The following is a 19,756-nucleotide window of genomic DNA, read 5'->3' on the forward strand; positions in this document are numbered from 1 at the left end:
CGCCTGGGTGGCTCAGTTGGTTAAGCGACTGCCTTCGGCTCAGGTCATGATCCTGGAGTCCCGGGATCGAGTCCCGCATGGGGCTCCCTGCTCGGCAGGGAGTCTGCTTCTCCCTCTGACCCTCCTCCCTCTCATGCTCTCTGTCTCTCATTCTCTCTGTCTCAAATAAATAAATAAAATCTTTAAAAAAAAAAAAAAACCTATGCACAAAAAACCATCTAATGCCAGAAAGCTTTACCACTGAATTCTTCCAAATATTTCTTAACAATTAAGAAATGGCATCAATCTTTCAAAATCTTTCCAGAAATATAAAAAGATGAAACACTTCCAAACTTCTACGAGGCCTGCATCACCTTAATACCAAAACCATGTAAGGTTATTACAACTAAGGAACATATCAGGCCAATCTCTTTCATGAACAAGGACACAATATCCTAAACAAAATATTACCAAATTTCCTCCAATGATAAACAAAAAGAATAAATATCATGATCACATTGGGTTTATCCCAGGAAGGCAAGGTTGGGTTTACATATGAACACAATAAATGTAATTCACCATATTATCATGATAAAGGAGAAAAACCATATTATCATCTCAGGAGATGCAGAAAATGCATTTGATAAAATTCAACACTGGGCGCCTGGGTGGCTCAGTTGGTTAAGTGACTGCCTTCGGCTCAGGTCATGATCCTGGAGTCCCTGGATCGAGTCCCGCATCGGGCTCCCTGCTTGGCAGGGAGTCGGCTTCTCCCTCTGACCCTCCCCCCTCTCATGTGCTCTCTCTCTCAAATAAATAAATAAAATCTTTAAAAAACAAACAAACACACAAACACAAAAAAATTCAACACTCATTCATGGATCAAAACTTTTGGAAAACTAGGAATAAAAGGGAATTTTATTAATCTAATAGTTTTTCTATTAAAAACCTAGAGCAGTATTATATATATATATATTTTAAAGATTTTTATTTATTTATTAGAGAGAGAGTACAAGTAGGCAGAGAGGCAGGCAGAGGGAGAGGGAGAAGCAGGTTCCCTACTGAGCAGGGAGCCCGATGCGGAACTCGATCCCAGGACCCTAGGATCATGACCTGAGCCGAAGGCAGCCGCTTAACCGACTGAGCCACCCAGGCGCCCGAGCAGTATTATATTTACTAGTGAAATATTAAGAACAACATAAGCATGTCTGCCATCAGCTTCTCCACTCAGCATTTTACTGGAGGTAAGTGAATTTCGCAAAATAATTTGATACAAAGTCATATACAAATACCAAATACAGGGACGCCTGGGTGGCTCAGTTGGTTAAGCGTCTGTCTTCGGCTTAGGTCATGATCCCAGGGTCCTGGGATGGAGTCCTGCATTGGGCTCCTTGCTCAGCAGGGAGCCTGCTTCTCCCTCTGCCTGCCACTCCCCCTGCTTGTGTGCTCTCTCTGACAAATAAATAAATAAGATCTTTAAAAAAAAAAACCAAATACCAAATATATATTTAAAGACCAACAACAATTAGAAGATAAAATTTAAAAGATACAATTTGTCTCTCTAGCTGCCCCTCCAGTGCTAACAGGCATGTGTCCCAGCCCTGCCCTCACCTGCAACCCTGCCAAAGCTGATGGGTGCACCCAGTCCTGTGCTCTCCCCCTGCCCCATGAAAGCTAGCAGGTACACACAGTTGACACAGGGGATTCCCCTTGATTGCCTGGTTCTGGTGGCTGGTTGGGGGGTGTGTGTGTGTGTGAGAGTTTGTTTTTCTGGGTCCCATGGGACTGAAACAATTGGAGAGACAATTTTTGGCAGGCTACTATCCCCAGGGCACCCCCCAGACAGCAAACACATCGCAGTCTTCCTGTGAAAAAGACCTATTTACTCATCCTAGAGTTTTAGCCTGAGGGCCAGGCTTCTAGTTTGCCACACATCTAGAGGTTATGAAGGAGTTCTCAGGGAATGTAGGCCAAGGGACACCAACTATGTGCTCTCCCTTGGTCTCAGTACAGTTTACTGTTACCTCCAAGAAAGGAGCTTATATACTCACCAGGAGCTCCGATTTTCACTACTCTCACACAAGGGACACCTGTAGATCACTTAGTCTAGAGGTCAGCAGGGTTTACAATTGCAGTACCATAGGACTATATAAATTTGCATAATTTGAAAGCTGCTGCCAGAGGGTCTGGTTTCCAATCAGCCAAAAACTAGGTGCTGACTGAGATTCTTCCCTTTGAAACTCTGACAGGTCTTGGCACACCCTCAACAACCGGGACCTACTGAGAATAAGTCAGGCTGCTTGGACAATCACAAAGGTATGAGAGAAAACCAAGAACTAGGACAAGGTTGAATGATAAAGGTTCATCTCCTACACAAGGTCATTCCTTCAAGACTGGGAGAGGTAACTGTTTCACCTAATACATAGGAACAAACATAGATAGTTGAGCAAGATGAGGAAACAGAAGAGTTTGTTCCAAATGAAGGAACAAGATAAAACTTCAGAAAAAAAAATAGAGATAATTAATTTACCTGATAGAGTAAGAGTTCAAAGTAATGGTCATAAAGATACTCAGGAGAAGAATGGATGAACACAGTGAGAACTTCAACCAAAAAAAATTAATTAATAAAATCTAAGAAAGTACCAAACAGAAGCCAGAGAAGTGTAAACAATAACTGAGCTGAAAATACACTACAGGGGCAGAAAGGTTCAACAGCAGACTAGATAAAACAGAAGAAAAGATCAGTGATCTGGAAGACAGGGCAGTGGAACTCACACACAGAGCAGCAAAAAGGAAAAACAAAAGAATTTCAAAAAGTAAAGATAGCTTAAGGGACCTATAGGACAATATAAAACAGAATAACATTCACATTATAGGAGTCTCAGATGGAGAAGAGAGAAAGAGAAGGGAGAACACTTATTTGAAGAAATAATGGCTGAAAACTTCCCTAAACATACATCCAGATCCAGGAATCCCAGAGAGTTCCAAAAAAAAAAAAAAAAAAAAAAAAAAGATGAACCCAAAGAGATCCACACCAAGCACATTTATAACTACAATGTCAAAAGTTAAGAATAAAGAGAGAATCTTAAAAGCAGTGAGAGAAAAACAACCTGTTTCATAAAAGGGGACCCCCCCCATAAGACTATCAGCAGATTTTTCAGCAGAAATGTTGCAGGACAGAAGGGAGTGGAAAAATATATTCAAAATGCTGAAATGAAAAAACTTCCAACCAAGAATACTCTACCTAGAAAGGTTATCATTTAGAACTGAAGAGAGAAACAAGTTTTCCAGACAAGCAGAAGTTAAAGAAGTTCATTGCCACTAAACCAGCCTTATGAGAAATGTTAAAAGAACTTCCTTATGCTGAAAAGAAAGGGCACTAATTAGTAACAAGAAGTGAATGAAAGTAAAAATCTCACTGGTAAAGATAAATATATAGTAAAGGTAGTGGATTAATCACAAAGCTCGTATGAAGGTTAAAAGGCAAAATTAGCAAAAATAACTATACTCATAATAATTAGTTAAGGGATACACAAAAATAAAAAGATGTAGAATGTGATGTCAGAAACATAAAATGGAAGTAAAAATGCAGAGTTTTAGAATGTGTTCAACTGGGGCCCCTAGGTGGCTCAGTCATTTAAGCCTCTGCCTTCAGCTCAGGTCATGATCCCAGGGCCTTGGGATCAAACCCTGCATTGGGCTCCCTGCTCAGCGGGGAGTCTGCTTCTCCCTCTCTCTCCATGTTCTCTCTCTCTCTCAAATAAATAAATAAATCAGAAAAAATTAAAAAAAAAAAAGAATGTGTTCAACTTATCTTGCTATCACCTTAAAATAGACTATTACATATATAAGCCATTATATGTGAAGTTCATGGTAACCACAAAGCAAAAACCATATACTAGATATACAAAAGATGAGAAAGGAATCTAACCATAACACTAAAGAAAGTAATCAAACCACAAGGGAAGAGAGCAAGAGAAGAATAAAGAAACAGAGAGGAACTACAAAACAGCCAGAAAACAATTACCAAAATGGGAATAAATATATACCTATCAATAATTACTTTAAATCATTAAGTGGACTAAATTCTCCAGTCACAAGACATAAGGGTGCCTGAGTGGCTCAGTCAGTGAAGCATCCGACTCTTGATTTCAGCTCAGGTCATGATCTCAGGGTTGTGAGATCAAACCCTGTGTTGGGCTCTGCACTGGGAGTGGAGCCTGCTTAAGATTCTCTCTCCCTCACCTTCTGCCCTCCCCTGCTCTCTCTCTCTATGTCTCTAAAAAAGAAAAAAAGACATAGAGTGGCTGCATGGATTTAAAAAAAGAAAAAAACCCAGACCCATTTATATGCTGCCTATAAGAGACTCACTTCAGATGTAAAGTTACACACAAACTGAAAGTGAGGGAATAAAAAAAGATGTTTCATGCAAATGAAAATAAACAAACAAAGGGCTGGTAGCTATACTTATATCAGACAAAATAAATTTTATTTATTTATTTATTTATTTTTAAAGATTATTTATTTATTTATTTGACAGAGAGAGAGACAGCAAGAGAGGGAACACAAGCAGGGGGAGTGGGGGAGGGAGAAGCAGACTCCCCACGGAGCAGGGAGCCCGATGCGGGGCTCGATCCCAGGACCCTGGGATCATGACCTGAGCCGAAGGCAGACGCTTATCGACTGAGCCACCCAGGCGTCTAACAAAATAGGTTTTAAAATAAAGACTGGGACACCTGGGTGGCTCATGATCCCAAGGTCCTAGGATAGAGCACTGTGCTGGGCTCCCTGCTCAGTGGGAAGTCTGCTTCTCCCTCTCCCTCTCCACACCCCCATGTTTGTGCTTTCTCTCTCTCAAATAAATAAAATATTTTTTTAAAAAGACTGCAATAAAAGAGAAAGATGGGCATTACATAATGATAAAGAGTTCAATACAACAAGATATAACATCTGTAAATATTAATGCCCTCAATATAGGAGCACCTAAATATGTAAAGCAAATATTAACAGGGAGAAACTGACAGTAAAACAATAGTAGGGGACTTTAATATGCTACTTACATCAATGGATTGATCATCCAGACAGAAAATCAATAAGGAAACATCAGCATTAAATGACACATTAGACAATATGGACTTAATCGATATATAACAGAACATTCCATCCAAAGCAGTAGAATACACATTCTTCTTAAGTGCACACGGAACATTCTCTAGGATAGATTAAACGTTAGGCCACAAAACAAGTCTCAATAAATTAAAGAGGATTGAAATCATATCAGGCAACTTTTCCAACTACAATAGTATGAAACTAGAAATCGATTACAAGAAGAAAACTGGAAAAAAAATCACAAATATGTAGAGATTAAATAACATGCTCCTGAACAATCAATGTGTCCATGAAGAAATGAAAGGAGAAATCAAAAACACCTTGAGACAAATGAAAATGGAAATACAACATACCAAAATCTATGGGATATAGAAAAAGCAGTTCTAAGAGGGAAGTTCATAGTGATACAAGTCTACCTCAAGAAAAAAGAAAAATCTCAAATAAGCAATCTAACTTTACACCTAAAGAAACTGAGAAAGAAGAACAAATGAAACCCAAAGTTAGTAGAAGGAAGGAACTAATAAAGTTCAGGGCAGAAAAAAATGAAATGGAAACTCAAAAGACAGTGGAAAAGATCAACATAATTAAGTGTTGGTTCTTTGAAAAGATAAACAAAACTGACAAACCTTTAGCTAGACTCACTAAAAAAAAGTGAAAGGGCTCAAATAAATAAAATCAGAAATGTAAGAGGAGAAGTTACAACTGATACCACAAAAATATAGAGGATCACAGGGCGCCTGGGTGGTACAGTCAGTTAAGCGTCTGACTCTTGGTTTTGGCTCAGGTAATGACCTCAGGGTAGTGAGATTGAGACCCACATGGTGCTCCACACCCAGCGTGGAGTCTGCTGGAGATTCTCTGCCCCTTCCCCTCTGCCCCTCCCACCTGTGCACACTCTATCTCTCTAAAATAAATGAATAAATCTTTAAAATTTATATATAAAGGATCATAAGAGACTATTGTGAACAATTATGTGCCAACAAATTGGACAACCAAGAAAAAACAGATAAACTTCTAGAAATATAAAATCTTCCAAGACTGGATCATAAAGAAACAGAAAATCCAAAAAGACTGATTACTAGTATGGAGATTGAATCAGTAATCTAAAACCTCCAAAAAGCAAAAGTCTAGGACCTGACAGTTTCACTGGTGAATTCCACCAAACATTCAAAGAAGATTTAATACTTATCTTTCTCAAACTTGCAAAAAATTGTAGAGTAAGAAATGCTTTCAAACTTATTTTTAGGAGAAGAAGGAGAGGAGGGAGAAGGAGAGGGAGGAGGAAGAGGACGGAGGAGAAGGAGAAGAGAAGGGAAGGGAAGAAGAAAGGAAGGAAGGAAGGGGAGAAAGAGAAAGAAAGGAAGGAAGGAAGGAAGGAAGGAAGGAAGGAAGAAAGAAAGAAAGAAAGAAAGAAAGAAAGAAAGAAAGAAAGAAAGAAAGAAAGAAAGAAAAAGAAAGAAAGAACAGAAGAAAATTAATTACAGGCTAATCTGATGGACACAGGTGCAAAAATCCCTGACAAATTCAGCAATACATTAAAAGGATCATAAATCATGATCGAGTGAGATCTATCCTAGGGATGCAAAGATGATTCAACATCCACAAATCAACCAATGCAATACACCACATTAACAAAATGAAGGATAAAAGTCATATGATTATCTCAGTAGATACAGAAAAAGCATTTGACAAAATTCAACAACCATTTATAACAAAAATTCTCAAAGTGTGTATAGAGGGAATGTACCTCAACATAACAAAGACCATATATGACAAGCCCACAGTTAACATCATACTCAATGGTGAAAAGCTGAAAGCTTTCCCTCTAAGATCAGGAACAAGGCAAAGATGCCCACTCTCACCACTTTTATTCAATATAGTATTGGAAATCCTAGACAGAGCAATTAGACAAGAAAAAAGAAATAAGACATCCAACTTGAAAAGGAAGAAGTAAAACCATCACTACTTGTGGATAATATGTTTTATATATAGAAAACCCTAAGTACTCCACCAAAAAACTGCTAAAATGAACAAATCCAGTGAAGTTGTAGGATACAAAATCAATGTACAAAAATCAGTTGCCTTTCTATACATTATCTATTATTAGCGAAATTAAGACAATGACTCTATTTACATTTGCATCAAAAAGAATAAAATATCTAGGAATAAATTTAACCCAGGAGGTGAAAAACTTGTACACTGAAAATTATAAGTCATTGAAGGAGACACCAATAAATAGATATTCTGTGCTCATGGATTGGAAGAATTAATATTCCTAAAATGTCCATATTACCCAAAGCAATCTATAGATTCAAGGCAATCCCTATTAAAATTCCAATGGCATTTTTTACAGAAATAGGACAAATAATTCTAAAATTTGTGTGGAACCCCAAAGACCCCAAATAACCAAAGCAATCTTGAGAAAGAACAAAGCTGGAGGCATCACACTCCCTGATTTCAAACTATATTACACAGCTATAGTAATCAAAATAGTGTGGTATTGGCATAAAAATAGACACATAGATCAACAGAACAAACAGAGAGCCCAGAAATAAACTCACGTGTATATGGTTAATTAATTTATGATAAAGGATCAAGAATATGCAATAAGGAAGGGCGCCTGGATGACTCAGTCAGTTAGACATTTGCCTTTGGCTTGGGTCATGGTCCCAGGGTCCTGGGATCGAGCCCCTCATTGGGCTTCTTGCTCGGTGGGGAGCCTGCTTCTCCCTCTCCCACTGCCTGCAGCTCCCTCTGCTTGTGCTCTCTCTCTCTGTCAAATAAATAAATAAAATCTTAAAAAAAAAAGGGGGGGGGAAGCTGATAAACTGGACTTCATCAAAATAAAAAAAAACTTAAAAAAAGAATATACAATGAGGAAAGGACAATCTCTTTAACAAATGGTGTTGGAAAAAACTGGACAGCTACATGCAAAAGAATGAAGCTAGACCCCTATGTTACACCATACACAAAAATGAACTCAAATGGATTAAAGACTTAAATAAAGACCTGAAACCATAAAACTCCTAAAAGAAAATATAGGCAGTTACTTCTTTGACATTGGTCTTGGTAACAAATCTTTGGATTTGACTCCAAAAGCAAAGGCAACGAAAGTAAAAATAAACAAGTGGCTATTAAGCTAAAATGCTCTGCACAGCAAAGAAAACCATCAACGAGATGAAAAGGCAACCTAATGAATGGGAGCAAATATTTGAAAACTCTTTTTTGGATAAGGGGTTAATATCCAAAATATATAAAGAACTTATACAACTCAATACCAAAAACAAAAACAAAAAATGCCAAATAATCCAACTTAAAAATGGACAGAGCATCTGAACAGACATTTTTCCAAAGAAGACATACATCTGGCTAACAGGCACATGAACATGCACAGGCTCAACATCACTATCATCAGGGAAATTCCAATCAAACCCACAATGAGATATCACATTACATCTGTTAGAATGGTTATTATTTAAAAGATAAGAAATAAGTGTTGATGAGAATGTGGAGAAAAAGCAACCCTCGTGCACTGTTGGTGAGAATGTAAACTGGTACAACCACGATGGAAAACAGTATGAAGGTTCATCAAAAAATTAAAAATAGGGCGCCTGGGTGGCTCAGTTGGTTAAGCGACTGCCTTCGGCTCAGGTCATGATCCTGGAGTCCCTGGATCGAGTCCCGCATCGGGCTCCCTGCTCGGCAGGGAGTCTGCTTCTCCCTCCGACCCTCCCCCCTTTCATGCTCTCTCTCTCTCTCTCTCTCAGTCTCTCTCTCTCAAATAAATAAATAAAATCTTTAAAAAAAAAAATTAAAAATAGAACTACCATATGATCCAGCATTTCCACCACTGGGAACTTATCTGAAGAAAATGAAAACACTAATTTGAAAAGATATATGTATCCTTATGGTCACTGCAGCATTATTTACAATGGCCAAGATACAGAAACACCCTAAATGCCCATCAATGGATGAATGGATAAAGAAGACATAGTATATATGCACAGCAGACTACTATCAGCCATTAAAAAAGAATGAAATCTTGCCATTTGTGACACTATGGGTAGACCTTGACGGCATTATGTTAAGTGAAATAAATCAGACAGAGAGACAAATACCATACGATTCCACTTACACATGGGATCTAAAAAACTAAACAAATGAACAAACAAAATAGATACGAAGAACAGATTGTTGGTTGCCAGAGGAGAGGAAGGTTGAGGGGTGGGTGGAATGGGTGAAGGGAGTCAAGAGGTACAAACTTATAAGTTTGTTATAAAATAAATAAATGGAGATGTAGTGCACATGGAGATGTAATGGGCAAATGGTGACAGAGGTCAATAATATTTTATTACATATTTGAAAGTTTTTAAGAGAGTAAATCTTAAAAGTTCTTATGACAAGAAAAAAATTTTTGTGATTTTGTACGGAGATGGATGGTAATTAGACATTGCGGTGATTATTTCACAGTGTATAGAAATCTTGAATCATTACGTTGTACACCTGAAACTAATATAATGTCATAATTCAACTATGACATTCTCTCTGTATATGGTGGGGATGTATAATTGAAATATAAGATTATATTAGTTTCATGTGTACAACATAATATATTTAATAATGTATAATAATATATTATAATAATATATATAATATATATTGTGTGTCATATTTCTAATATATATCTGTGACTTGAATCAGATTTTAATATCAGGTATATTAAAATTTTGTCAATAGTCAAAACACTCTCTACAACCTTGGATTATTTTATTTCATGTACCAACTTATTAAATCATGCATTATAAATCCATAAAAGAAGAGGTGCCTGGGTGGCTCAGTCATGAAGCATCTGCCTTTGGCTCAGGTCATGATCCCAGGGTCCTGGGATCGAGCCCCGCATCGGGCTCCCTGCTCGGCGGGAAGCCTGCTTTTCCCTCTCCCACTCCCCCTGCTTGTGTTCCTGCTCTTGCTATCTCTCTCTCTCTGTCAAATAAATAAATAAATAAATAAATAAATAAATAAATAAATAAAATCTTTTTAAAAAAATTCATAAAAGAAAACACAATGTGTAATGGCATGACAAATGAAGTATTTAAGAATAAACATAATAAAATATATGTAACATCTCTACATTAATAACTATACATTACTGGGAGAAATTAAACAAAGCCTAAATAATGGGAATATTTATGATGTTCATGGATTGGAAGTCTGAATATTATAATATATTGATTCTACCCAAATTTATGTTTAGGTTCAATGAAGTCCCAATTTATTAAAAAATAGGATTTGGTGGGGGGATGGAAACTACAAGCTGACTCCAAAATATATATACAAACAGCCAACCCTTTTGGTCACCACTGTGTCCCCAGCATCACCTGCCCGGGGTCTGGCTTGGGAAGGAGCAGAAGAAGTTCCTACTGAATAAACATCTGAACAAGCCAGTGAAGAGACCCCTTCCTAGACTGACCATGAAGGCTTACGGGCTGGGAGACAGAGCCTGCGTTCCCACTGGAAGGCAAACCCCTGCCTCACGTGGGCATAGGAAACAAAGCCTAGGCGAGGATCAAAGGCAGGGCTGATGCCCTGGTCCAGTCACCTGTAGATGGAGGCCAAGGGGCAGGTAAGCCACATGGTGTTGGTCATCTTGCCCAACTGATAAATGTCAAAGATAAAGTATGGCTGGTTGGTTTCCTTGACGTGCTCGCAGGGTACAAGGCAGGCTTCCACCTGCAGTTCAGGCCGCAGACGGGTGGAGTGTGCCTTCTCCGTTCTCAGATAGAGCCAACAGGGCATGGCTTTTTCCAGGGGCTCCTCAACGTAGCAGTAGCCCAGGCGCTTCCGCTCCCCCGGCTCCCCACAGCGGTTACAGTCCTGCCAGGGCTCCCACTGGGTGAAGATGAGTACATGGCCACCCAGACTCAGGGTCTCATTCTGCAGGGGCTTTTGGCCCAGGCCTTTGTGTGTAATATGCAGGGTGCTGACATCTTGGAAATCAATCTCATACTCTACCACAAGGGCATTGTCACTGTCCTGGCAGTGATAGAGGCCTGTCTGGGATGGCTGAGGGTTGGTCAGTTGAAGGCTGCCCCCAGGCAGTTTCTTTATGTTAGGCATTGAGGAGAGCAGGAAGGGATCTTCCCCCAGAATGGAAGAGAAGTACCAGAGTGACTTGGGATAGTCACACTGCAGGACAACATCGTTGCCCGAGACTAGGGCCTGCTGGCAGAGACTCTTATAGGAACACCTGATTAGTATCTGGGCCCACAGAGTGGGGAGAGAAAGGCTAAGCAGCCAAAGGGGGGCCAACATGGTAGCCCGAGACTACAAAAGGATGCTGGGAACTATCCTGGGCATTATGAAGTCACCCACAGAACTCAGGCATCAGCCCCAAGTGGAATGAAACCTGGGCCTGCTGCACGTTCTGGAGTACACAGAAATCACTGGCCTGCACCATTTCTACAATCCACTGAGGAAATACTGCAAGGTCCTCCTGTCTCGTAACTGGGGAGGACTGCTTAATTAGATAGCACCAGATCAGCTCACTGAGGTGGGCTGCGGGTGTTTTCTAAATCTTTGTTCCCTGCGGCTCATGTCTCCACTCTCCAGAGAGATGTCTCTTTTTCCATCATTAACCTTGGCTGCATCTGAGGTGGCATTGAAAGATGTGCCCTCCTTCCCACATGAACAGTGTTCTCAGCCTTTTCCCTGTCTTCCAAAGTTTGGGACCTAAGGATTCTTATAAGCCTCCAGCCAACTCCACTTGCCAAAAACCCACATCCACAGTTCTGTTCAAGGTGTTCCCCATCTCTCTCCCTCCCTGTCTCTCTCTCTCTCTCTCTGTCATGACAGAGGCACCATATCAGGAGATATGGAGAGCTATATTCTTCATCTCTCTTTCACTGAGCCCTTTTGCCTACCTGGGAGTATCTTAAGGATTTTCTGGGAGCATTTTAATTCATTCAGAGATTTTAACAATGGTTAATAATGATTTAATTAGGGCTGTACCCTTGATTTTATCCTTGGCAGAATCTGAGTGCTAATTGGATTTTGTCTCTCAAAGGCCTTCCCAATTTTTGGCCAACTTTAATGAATTTTCACTCCTACTCGTCTGTATTCCAACTGCTTCCCCTAAAGCTGCAAGTTCATGAAGTATATTATCTGCCTTTAAAAGTATCTCAGGCAACGGTCTCCATCCTGCTGCTTTCAAATAAATTTTCTTGTTCCCTTTGCCCTGTGTCAAAGCCAAAGCCATACATTTTTATTTTTGGTTACAGCAGCACCTCACTCCTGATACTGATTTCTGTATCACTCAAGATAGGCTATTTGCTTCTATAGTAAACTTACTCCAAATCTCAATGACCTACAAAAACAAAGGTTTACTTCTCATTCAAGCTCCATGTCCATTGTGGGTTGGCATTATAATCACTCAGAGACCCAGGATAATGGAAAGCCATCTCACACATTTCTAGTTTCATCGCTGAGGAGGAAGAAAGAGAGCTCTGTAGGATTTCATGTCTACAATTAAATGCTCTGGCCTTAAATGACACCTGTCACTTGCTCACAAACCACTGGCCACAAAGTTACATGGCACCACCAATCCATCAACCCAACAAAAGAAATGGAATTCTACTATGCCCAGGAAACACTTGGCAAAAGGAAATCAGTAATGATTACCGCAGTTGATGTTTACTACAAGGAGTGTTCTTTTATATCATAAAGTTGAAATCATTTCCAAAATCATCCCATCAGATCTCCTAAGGTTTCATTGGCCAGGATTAGGTCCCATGGGCAGACCCAAACCAATCCCTGAGAGACAACAGAATTTCCATGATTGGCTTAACAATCAGAATGTGTTCTCTAGGACTGGGGAAGTATAGCCTTCTCTGACTACAGAAGTCATCTAAGACAAACAAAATCAGGGCTTTGTATACAGGAGAGATGTAGAAGAGAATGCTTATTTGGTGAGAGTAATTCCATATTACCTAGAAGCTGAGAAGAATGCAGTGAAGCTAGAGTAGTAGTCACTCATATGACCTGGGAGGGGACATTTGGTATTTTGTGGCTTGGACAATGTTCTGTTTTGTCTTTTCAGACATGATTATAGATTGATCTCATTTTTGTCTTGGTTCACCATAGTCACAGAGAGGCTTTGTGTGATGTTGGTGTTCTGTGGAATTGTTTATGTTCAACAGCATAACATGATCTAGCTGTGAGTTCTAGGTCAGCTTCTAGTAACACCAACACTGTTATTAGTGTCAGGTCAGCTCCCAGCCATCAGAGGCTGCTTTTTCTCTTTCTCACACATTTAAAGAACTGCAATGAAATCTATTTCTGCAATGGAAGCCTGATCAAATGGCTTTCTCTTTGGGAACCTGTTTCCTCATTTTCAAAATAGGGATTTTAATGGTTCTGGCTACAAAGGGCACTTATGAAGATTTGATGAGATTTTGCAAATAAAGTGCTCAGCCAGTGTTGTTATTGGAGAATGCACAACAAGGGCCTTGTTCTCTAAATATCAGGCTTTTATATTCTGGTTGCAGATTACTACTTCTGATCACAAAAGTGCAGACACAGAAGCAGACCACCATTGTTTTGACCCTCACTGGCTGAAGCAGCTTCCAGGAGATTTAAAGGGACAGCCTCTGGGTTTTCTCCCTTTTGGAAGCCAGACATTTAGGGATTAGGACATTTGTAAGCAACAATACATACATAAGTTAGGGGAACCTAGAAAGTCATTGCAGAAGCCCAAGGAAAAATGCAAACTCAGAAGAGATCTGAGATGACCCTAAGCTTTCCCCTCAGGCTGATCCCCAGCATAGACATCCTACAACAACAACAATTGCTAGCAAGCCCTGGGGAGTGGGGGGATATGATTTCCAGAGTTACCACATTATAAGATTCAAATGTCTGTTTTCAACAAAAAAATCATAAGGTATAAAGAAACAGAAAAGCATGGCCCATTCAAAGGAAAAAAAATATCCCCAAGGAAGCCCAGGTGGTAGACATACTAGACAAAGATTTAAACAATGGTCTTAAAATGTTCAAGGAGCTTGAGAAGACATGGTGAAAGACGGGAAAATGATGTATGAACAGAATGAAAATATCACCAGAGACATAGGAAATATAAAAAAAAAAACAAAAAGAAATCCCGGAGCTGAAAAATACAATTACTGAGATGAAAAATTCATTCAAGGGGTTCCGAACAGACGTGAGGAGGCAGAAGACACAATCAGTGAACTTGAAGATAGGATAACTGAAAGTACTGAGTTTGAGGAACAGAAGGAAAAAAGATTGAAGAAGAGTGAACAGAACTTAAGGGACCTATGGAACACGATCATGCAGACCAACATACATATTGTTAGAGTCCCAGAAGAAGAGAGAGAGAAAGCTGCTACAAAATTACATTTGAAGAAATATTGGCCAGAGACCGCTCAAATTTTATGAAATACACGAATCTACAAATCACAGAAGCTCACTGAACTTCAATAGCATTAACCCCAAAAGATCCACACCAAGACATATTGTAATCAAACTGGTTAAAGCCAAAAAGAAAGAGACAAACTTGAAAGCAGGGAGAGAAGCAACTTGTCACATAAAGGGATCCCCAGTAAGGGTTTCAGCTGATTCCTCGTCAGAAACCCTGGAGGCCTGAAGGCAACAGGTTGAAATTTTCAAGGTGCTGAAAGAAAAAAAAAAATTCAACCAGGAATTCTATAACTAGCAAAAGCGTCCTTCAACAATAAGGGGAAAATTAAACATACCCAGATAAGCAAAAGCTGAGAGTTTGTTGCCACTAGACCAGCCCTGAAAGAAATGATGAAGGGAGCCCTCCCGATAGGAATGAAAGGATGTTTGACAGTAACCAGAAGCCATAGGAAGAAATAAAGATCTCCAGCAGAGGTAAATACATGGACAATTATAAAAGCTAGTATTATTGTATTAAATTCCACTTTTAATTGTCTACATGACTTATAAGAAAATCCATAAAAATAATTATTAATCTTTGCTATTGGGAAAATAGTGTATAAAGATGTAATTTGAGACACCAATAACAGAAAGGAGGTGATAGAGATAAACAGGAGCAGTTTTTATATGATACTGACATTAAGCTGGTATAAATTCAAATTCAAGTGTAATAACTTTAGGGGGTTTTATGTGTAATGTAATTCCCAGGGTTACCACAAAGAAAATCACCATAGAATATATACAATAGGAAATGAGAAGGGAATAAAAACATTTTATTATAGAAACATTAACTAGGGACGCCTGGGTGGCTCAGTCGGTTAAGCGTCTGCCTTCAGCTCAGGTCAAAATCCCGGGGTCCTGGGATGGAGCCCCGTATCGGGCTCCCTGCTGAGCAGGGAGCCTGCTTCTCCCTCTGCCTGCTGCTCCCCCTGCTTGTGCTCACTCTCTGTCAGATAAAAAAATAAAATCTTAAAGAGAATAAAATAAAAACATTAACTAAACATAAAAGAAGGCAGTAATGGAGTAAATGAGGGGCCAAAAAAAGTTATAAGGCATACAAAAAATAAATAGCAAAGTGGCAAAAATAAGTCCCTCCTTATCAGTAATTTCTTTAAATCAAAAGACAAGAGATTGGTAGAATAGATAAAGAAAAGTTGATCCAACTATAGGCTGTCTACAAGAGACTCACTTTAGATTCAAAGACACAAATAAGTTGAAAGTGAAAGGACAGAAAAAACAGTAACCAAAGAGAGTTGGAATGGCTATGCTTATATGAGACAAAACAGACTTTAAATTGAAATAGGTTTCAAGAGACAAAGAAGGACAGCATTTATTAATAAAAGTTTCAACACAGCAAGAAGCTATACCCAATACCTTTATATACCTAATAACAGACCCTCAAAATATGAAGCAAATGTGGATAGAATTGCACAGAGAAATAAATAGTTCTACAATAATAGTTGGAGACTTCAATATTCCACTTTCAATAATGGCTAGAACAAACAGGTAATAAGTAAGGAAATGAAAGACTTGAACAACACAATAAATCAACTAGCCCTGACAGACATATTCAGAACACTCTACCCAACAACAAAATTTAAGTGCACATGAGACATTTTCCAGGATATACCATGTGTTAGGCCACCAACTAAGTCTCAGCAGATTTAAAAAATAGATATAATACAAACTATCTTCTCTGATCACAATGGGATTAAGTAAGAAATCAATAATAACAGAAGGAAAATAGAAAATTTACAACTGTGGAAATGAAACACTCTTAAACAATAAGTCAAAAAAATCACAAGGAAAATTAGAAAATACTTAGAGATAAATGAAAATGCAATATACCAAACTTGTGGGATGCAGCAAAAGCACTGCTTAGAGAGAAATTTATAGCTTTTAATGCCTGTATTTAAAAAAAATCTTAAATTAGTAACCTGACTTTATACCTTAAGGAACTAGAAAAAGAAGAGCAAACTAAACTCACAACTAGCAGAAGGAAGGAAATAATGAAGAGTAGACCAGAGACAAATAAAATAGAGAATAGGGAAAAAGAGAAAAGCAATGAAATCGTAAGTTGTTTTTTTTTAAATATCAACAAAACTGACAAACCTTTGGCTAGACTGACAAAGAACAAAAGATAGAAGACACAAATAACGAAAATCAGAAATGAAAGTGGGGACATTTCTACTGACCCTACAGAAATAAAAAGGATTACAAGAGAAAACTAGGAGCAACTAGATGCCAAGAAATTAGGTAACCTAGAAAAAATGGACATATTCCTTGAAACATGTATTTACCTAAGCTAACTCAAAAAGAAATAGAAAATCTCACCAGACCTGTAACAAGAGATTGAAGCAGTAATTAAAAACCTCCCAGCAAAGAAAAGCCAGGAACAGATGACTTCACAGATTAACCAAATATTTAAAGAAGAATTAACATCAATCCTTCTCAAATTCTTCCAAAAAACTGAAGAGGGGGGAAACCCTAACTCATTCTATGTAGCCTGCACTACCCTGATACCAAAGCCAGATAAAGACATCACAAGAAAAGAAAATTACAGACCAATGTCCCTTATGAATATAGATGCAAAAATCACAACAAAATATTAGCAATGCAAATCCAACAGCATATTAAAAGACTACTCAGCATGACCAAGTGGGATTTATCCAAGAATGTAAGAGTGGTTCAACATAAGAAAACTAATCAAAGTAATACATCACATTAATAGAATGAAAGGAAAAGAGGGGCGCCTGGGTGGCTCAGTCGGTTAAGCATTTGCCTTCGGCTCAGGTCATGATCTCAGGGCCTGGGATCGAGCCCCACATCGGGCTCCCTGCTCCACGGGAAGCCTGCTTCTCCCTCTCGCTCCCCCCACTCGTGCTCTCTTTCTCAAATACACAAAATCTTTTTTAAAATTTTAAAAAGAATGAAAAGAAACACAACTATCTCAGTTGGTGGGGAAACAGCATTTGACAACATCCAATATCCTTTACTGACAAAAACTCTCTGAAAACCAAGAATAGAGGGAAAATTCTCAACTTGATAAAGGGTATTATGGAAAATCCACAGCTAATATCACACTCAATGGTGAAAGATTGAATACTTTCCCTCTAAGGCCAGGAACAAGACAAGGATGCCTACTTTCACTGCGGCTATTCAACAGTGTACTAGAAATCCTAGCACAGCAATCAGACAAGAAAAAGAAGTAAAAAGCATCCAAATTGAAGAGAGGTAAAGTTAATAAACTTGAATCCCATGTGGGCTCCCTGTTCAGTGGGGAGCCTGCTTCTCCCTCCCCCCCTACCCCTCTCTCCGGCTTGTGCTCTCTTTCTCGGGCACGTGCACTCTCGCACTCCCTCTCAAATAAATAAAATCTTTAAAACGACAATAACCACAACCAAAAGATGGAAACAACACAAGTGTCTAACAATAGGTAAATGAATACACAAAATGTGGCCTATACATACAATGAAATACTATTCAGCCATAAAACGGGAGGAAATTTTCATTGCGATATAGCCTAGAACATGCGTGAACCTCGAAAACATTACGCTTAGTGAATGAGCCAGTGTCACGAGACACACGAGTTGTGTCTTTCCACAATGTCAGCTCTATTCGATCATAAAGCAAAGTTAAATCACAATTGGGCGCCTGGGTGGCTCAGTCATTAAGCGTCTGCCTTCGGCTCAGGTCATGATCCCAGGGTGCTGGGATCGAGCCCCGCATCGGGCTCCCTGCTCCGTGGGAAGCCTGCTCTCCCTCTCCCATTCCCTTGCTTGTGTTCCTGCTCTCGCTCTCTCTCTCTGTCAAATAAATAAATAAAATCTTTAAAAAAAAAAAAGTTAAATCACAATTATAAAACAGGTGCAGGATTCCAAACTCAGTGACAATTCACCATGTGATTAAACTTGGCTTCTGACACAGCACACAAAGCAGGACAGAAGACAAGCCCGCGCAACAAACAAGGTAACAGAGGGGTGCAGGAAGTGAACGAACCAAATGCTAAGTCAGTCTGTGGGCGCGCGGCTGAGATAAGGCCTCTGTCTGGCCCAGGTCAGCTCTTGGCACTTACTGCTTCTGATGTTCAAGCCACGAAGGGTCTCGGTTCTGTCCGGAGATCAATCTGGCAGAGGCTTCGGGGGCATTTGCCTTTTTTAAATGGTCAGACATAGAGGGGTCAGGCTTGAAGAGTCTGAGAGTTTACTGGCCAAAAAATCCTTCCCTTTTTAAAGGGATTTAATCAGTTTTGGGTCTCTGGACCTTCTCTGGTTCTGCTCATTATCTGTTCTGGGGTGTCAGCTGACGTTGGTCCCGGGGATGTCTCCCAGCTGCGGTACCTTACCTGCTTGCGTCATGGCTTGACACAGGCCGCTGCTTGACATGAGAGACTCCATTTTGTTCTCTACAGCCAGACGTAACAAATGGTAGACATTTCCACCTACACGAGGTACTCAGAATAGGCAATTTGATAAAGTAGAAGAGAGGTCACCAAGGGCTGGGGGGCAGGTAGGAATGGGGCGTTATTGTTGAATTGATACAGAGCTTATACTGGGGACAGGTAGGTAGGACTGGGAATGTAATTAATACCACTGAATTGTACACTTACAAATGGCTAAAATGGTAAGTACTATGGTATATTTTACCACACATACACAAAAAATAAAGAGGTGAGGGAGGGGCGTGAAAGGGTTGAAATTTTATAAGAAATGACCTTTACGTAAAGCCCTAAAGGAGATGGAAGGTCGTGTGGCCATCTGCAGGAAGGGGGTGCGGGCAGAGGGAGTCGTAGTAAGGGCAATAGGCCTGAGGTGGGAGCCTGAGAGACACATTCCAGAACGGGGCGGAGGGGCCGCCGGTGTGGCTGAAGTTGAATGAGCCAGGGGGAGAGGGGAAGGAGGGGAGATCAGAGAGGGCTCGGGCCACTATAGTTTGGTTTCTTCTGGGAAGGGGAGCCACAGGAAGGTTTTGAGCAGATAGATGTACGTGATCCGACCTGAATTTTAACAGGATGCAGTCGAACAAAACATCCCCGGGCACTGCACCGGCCAGCCAGCGGCCAGTTCGCGACCTCCAGGGAGTCTCTCCGAGAAAGGGCCTAGTGCTTCCCAGGTGGCGCTTCCCGTAGCAGCCTTCGGGGGGCAGAAGAGCCGCGCTGAACGCCCCGCGTTCCGGAGCCTCGACACACCCCGCCCCCGGG

General features: G+C 39.9%; 1 protein-coding gene and 1 long non-coding RNA gene across 4 annotated transcripts in view; one reads left to right on the plus strand and one right to left on the minus strand.

Moving 5' to 3' along the window:
* Positions 1 to 3,841, plus strand: part of LOC145717572 (uncharacterized) — a 51,262-nt gene extending 47,421 nt beyond the window's left edge. For all 3 annotated transcript variants that reach the window (XR_014140895.1, XR_014140896.1, XR_014140894.1), the window contains one exon: positions 2,229 to 3,841. This is a non-coding gene — a long non-coding RNA (uncharacterized LOC145717572). The remainder of the gene's footprint in view (positions 1 to 2,228) is intronic.
* A 6,186-nt stretch (positions 3,842 to 10,027) lies between these two features.
* On the minus strand, positions 10,028 to 11,427 carry LOC102733624 (protein FAM187B-like). Its single transcript, XM_006748137.2, has one exon. The coding sequence runs from the start codon at positions 11,398 to 11,400 to the stop codon at positions 10,684 to 10,686; it is 717 nt and encodes a 238-aa protein (XP_006748200.1). The 5' UTR covers positions 11,401 to 11,427; the 3' UTR covers positions 10,028 to 10,683.
* Between the last annotated feature and the right edge of the window lie 8,329 nt (positions 11,428 to 19,756).

Source organism: Leptonychotes weddellii, chromosome 16 (assembly GCF_054177405.1).
Source record: "Leptonychotes weddellii isolate Sample4059 chromosome 16, ASM5417740v2, whole genome shotgun sequence".
Taxonomy (NCBI): domain Eukaryota; kingdom Metazoa; phylum Chordata; class Mammalia; order Carnivora; family Phocidae; genus Leptonychotes; species Leptonychotes weddellii.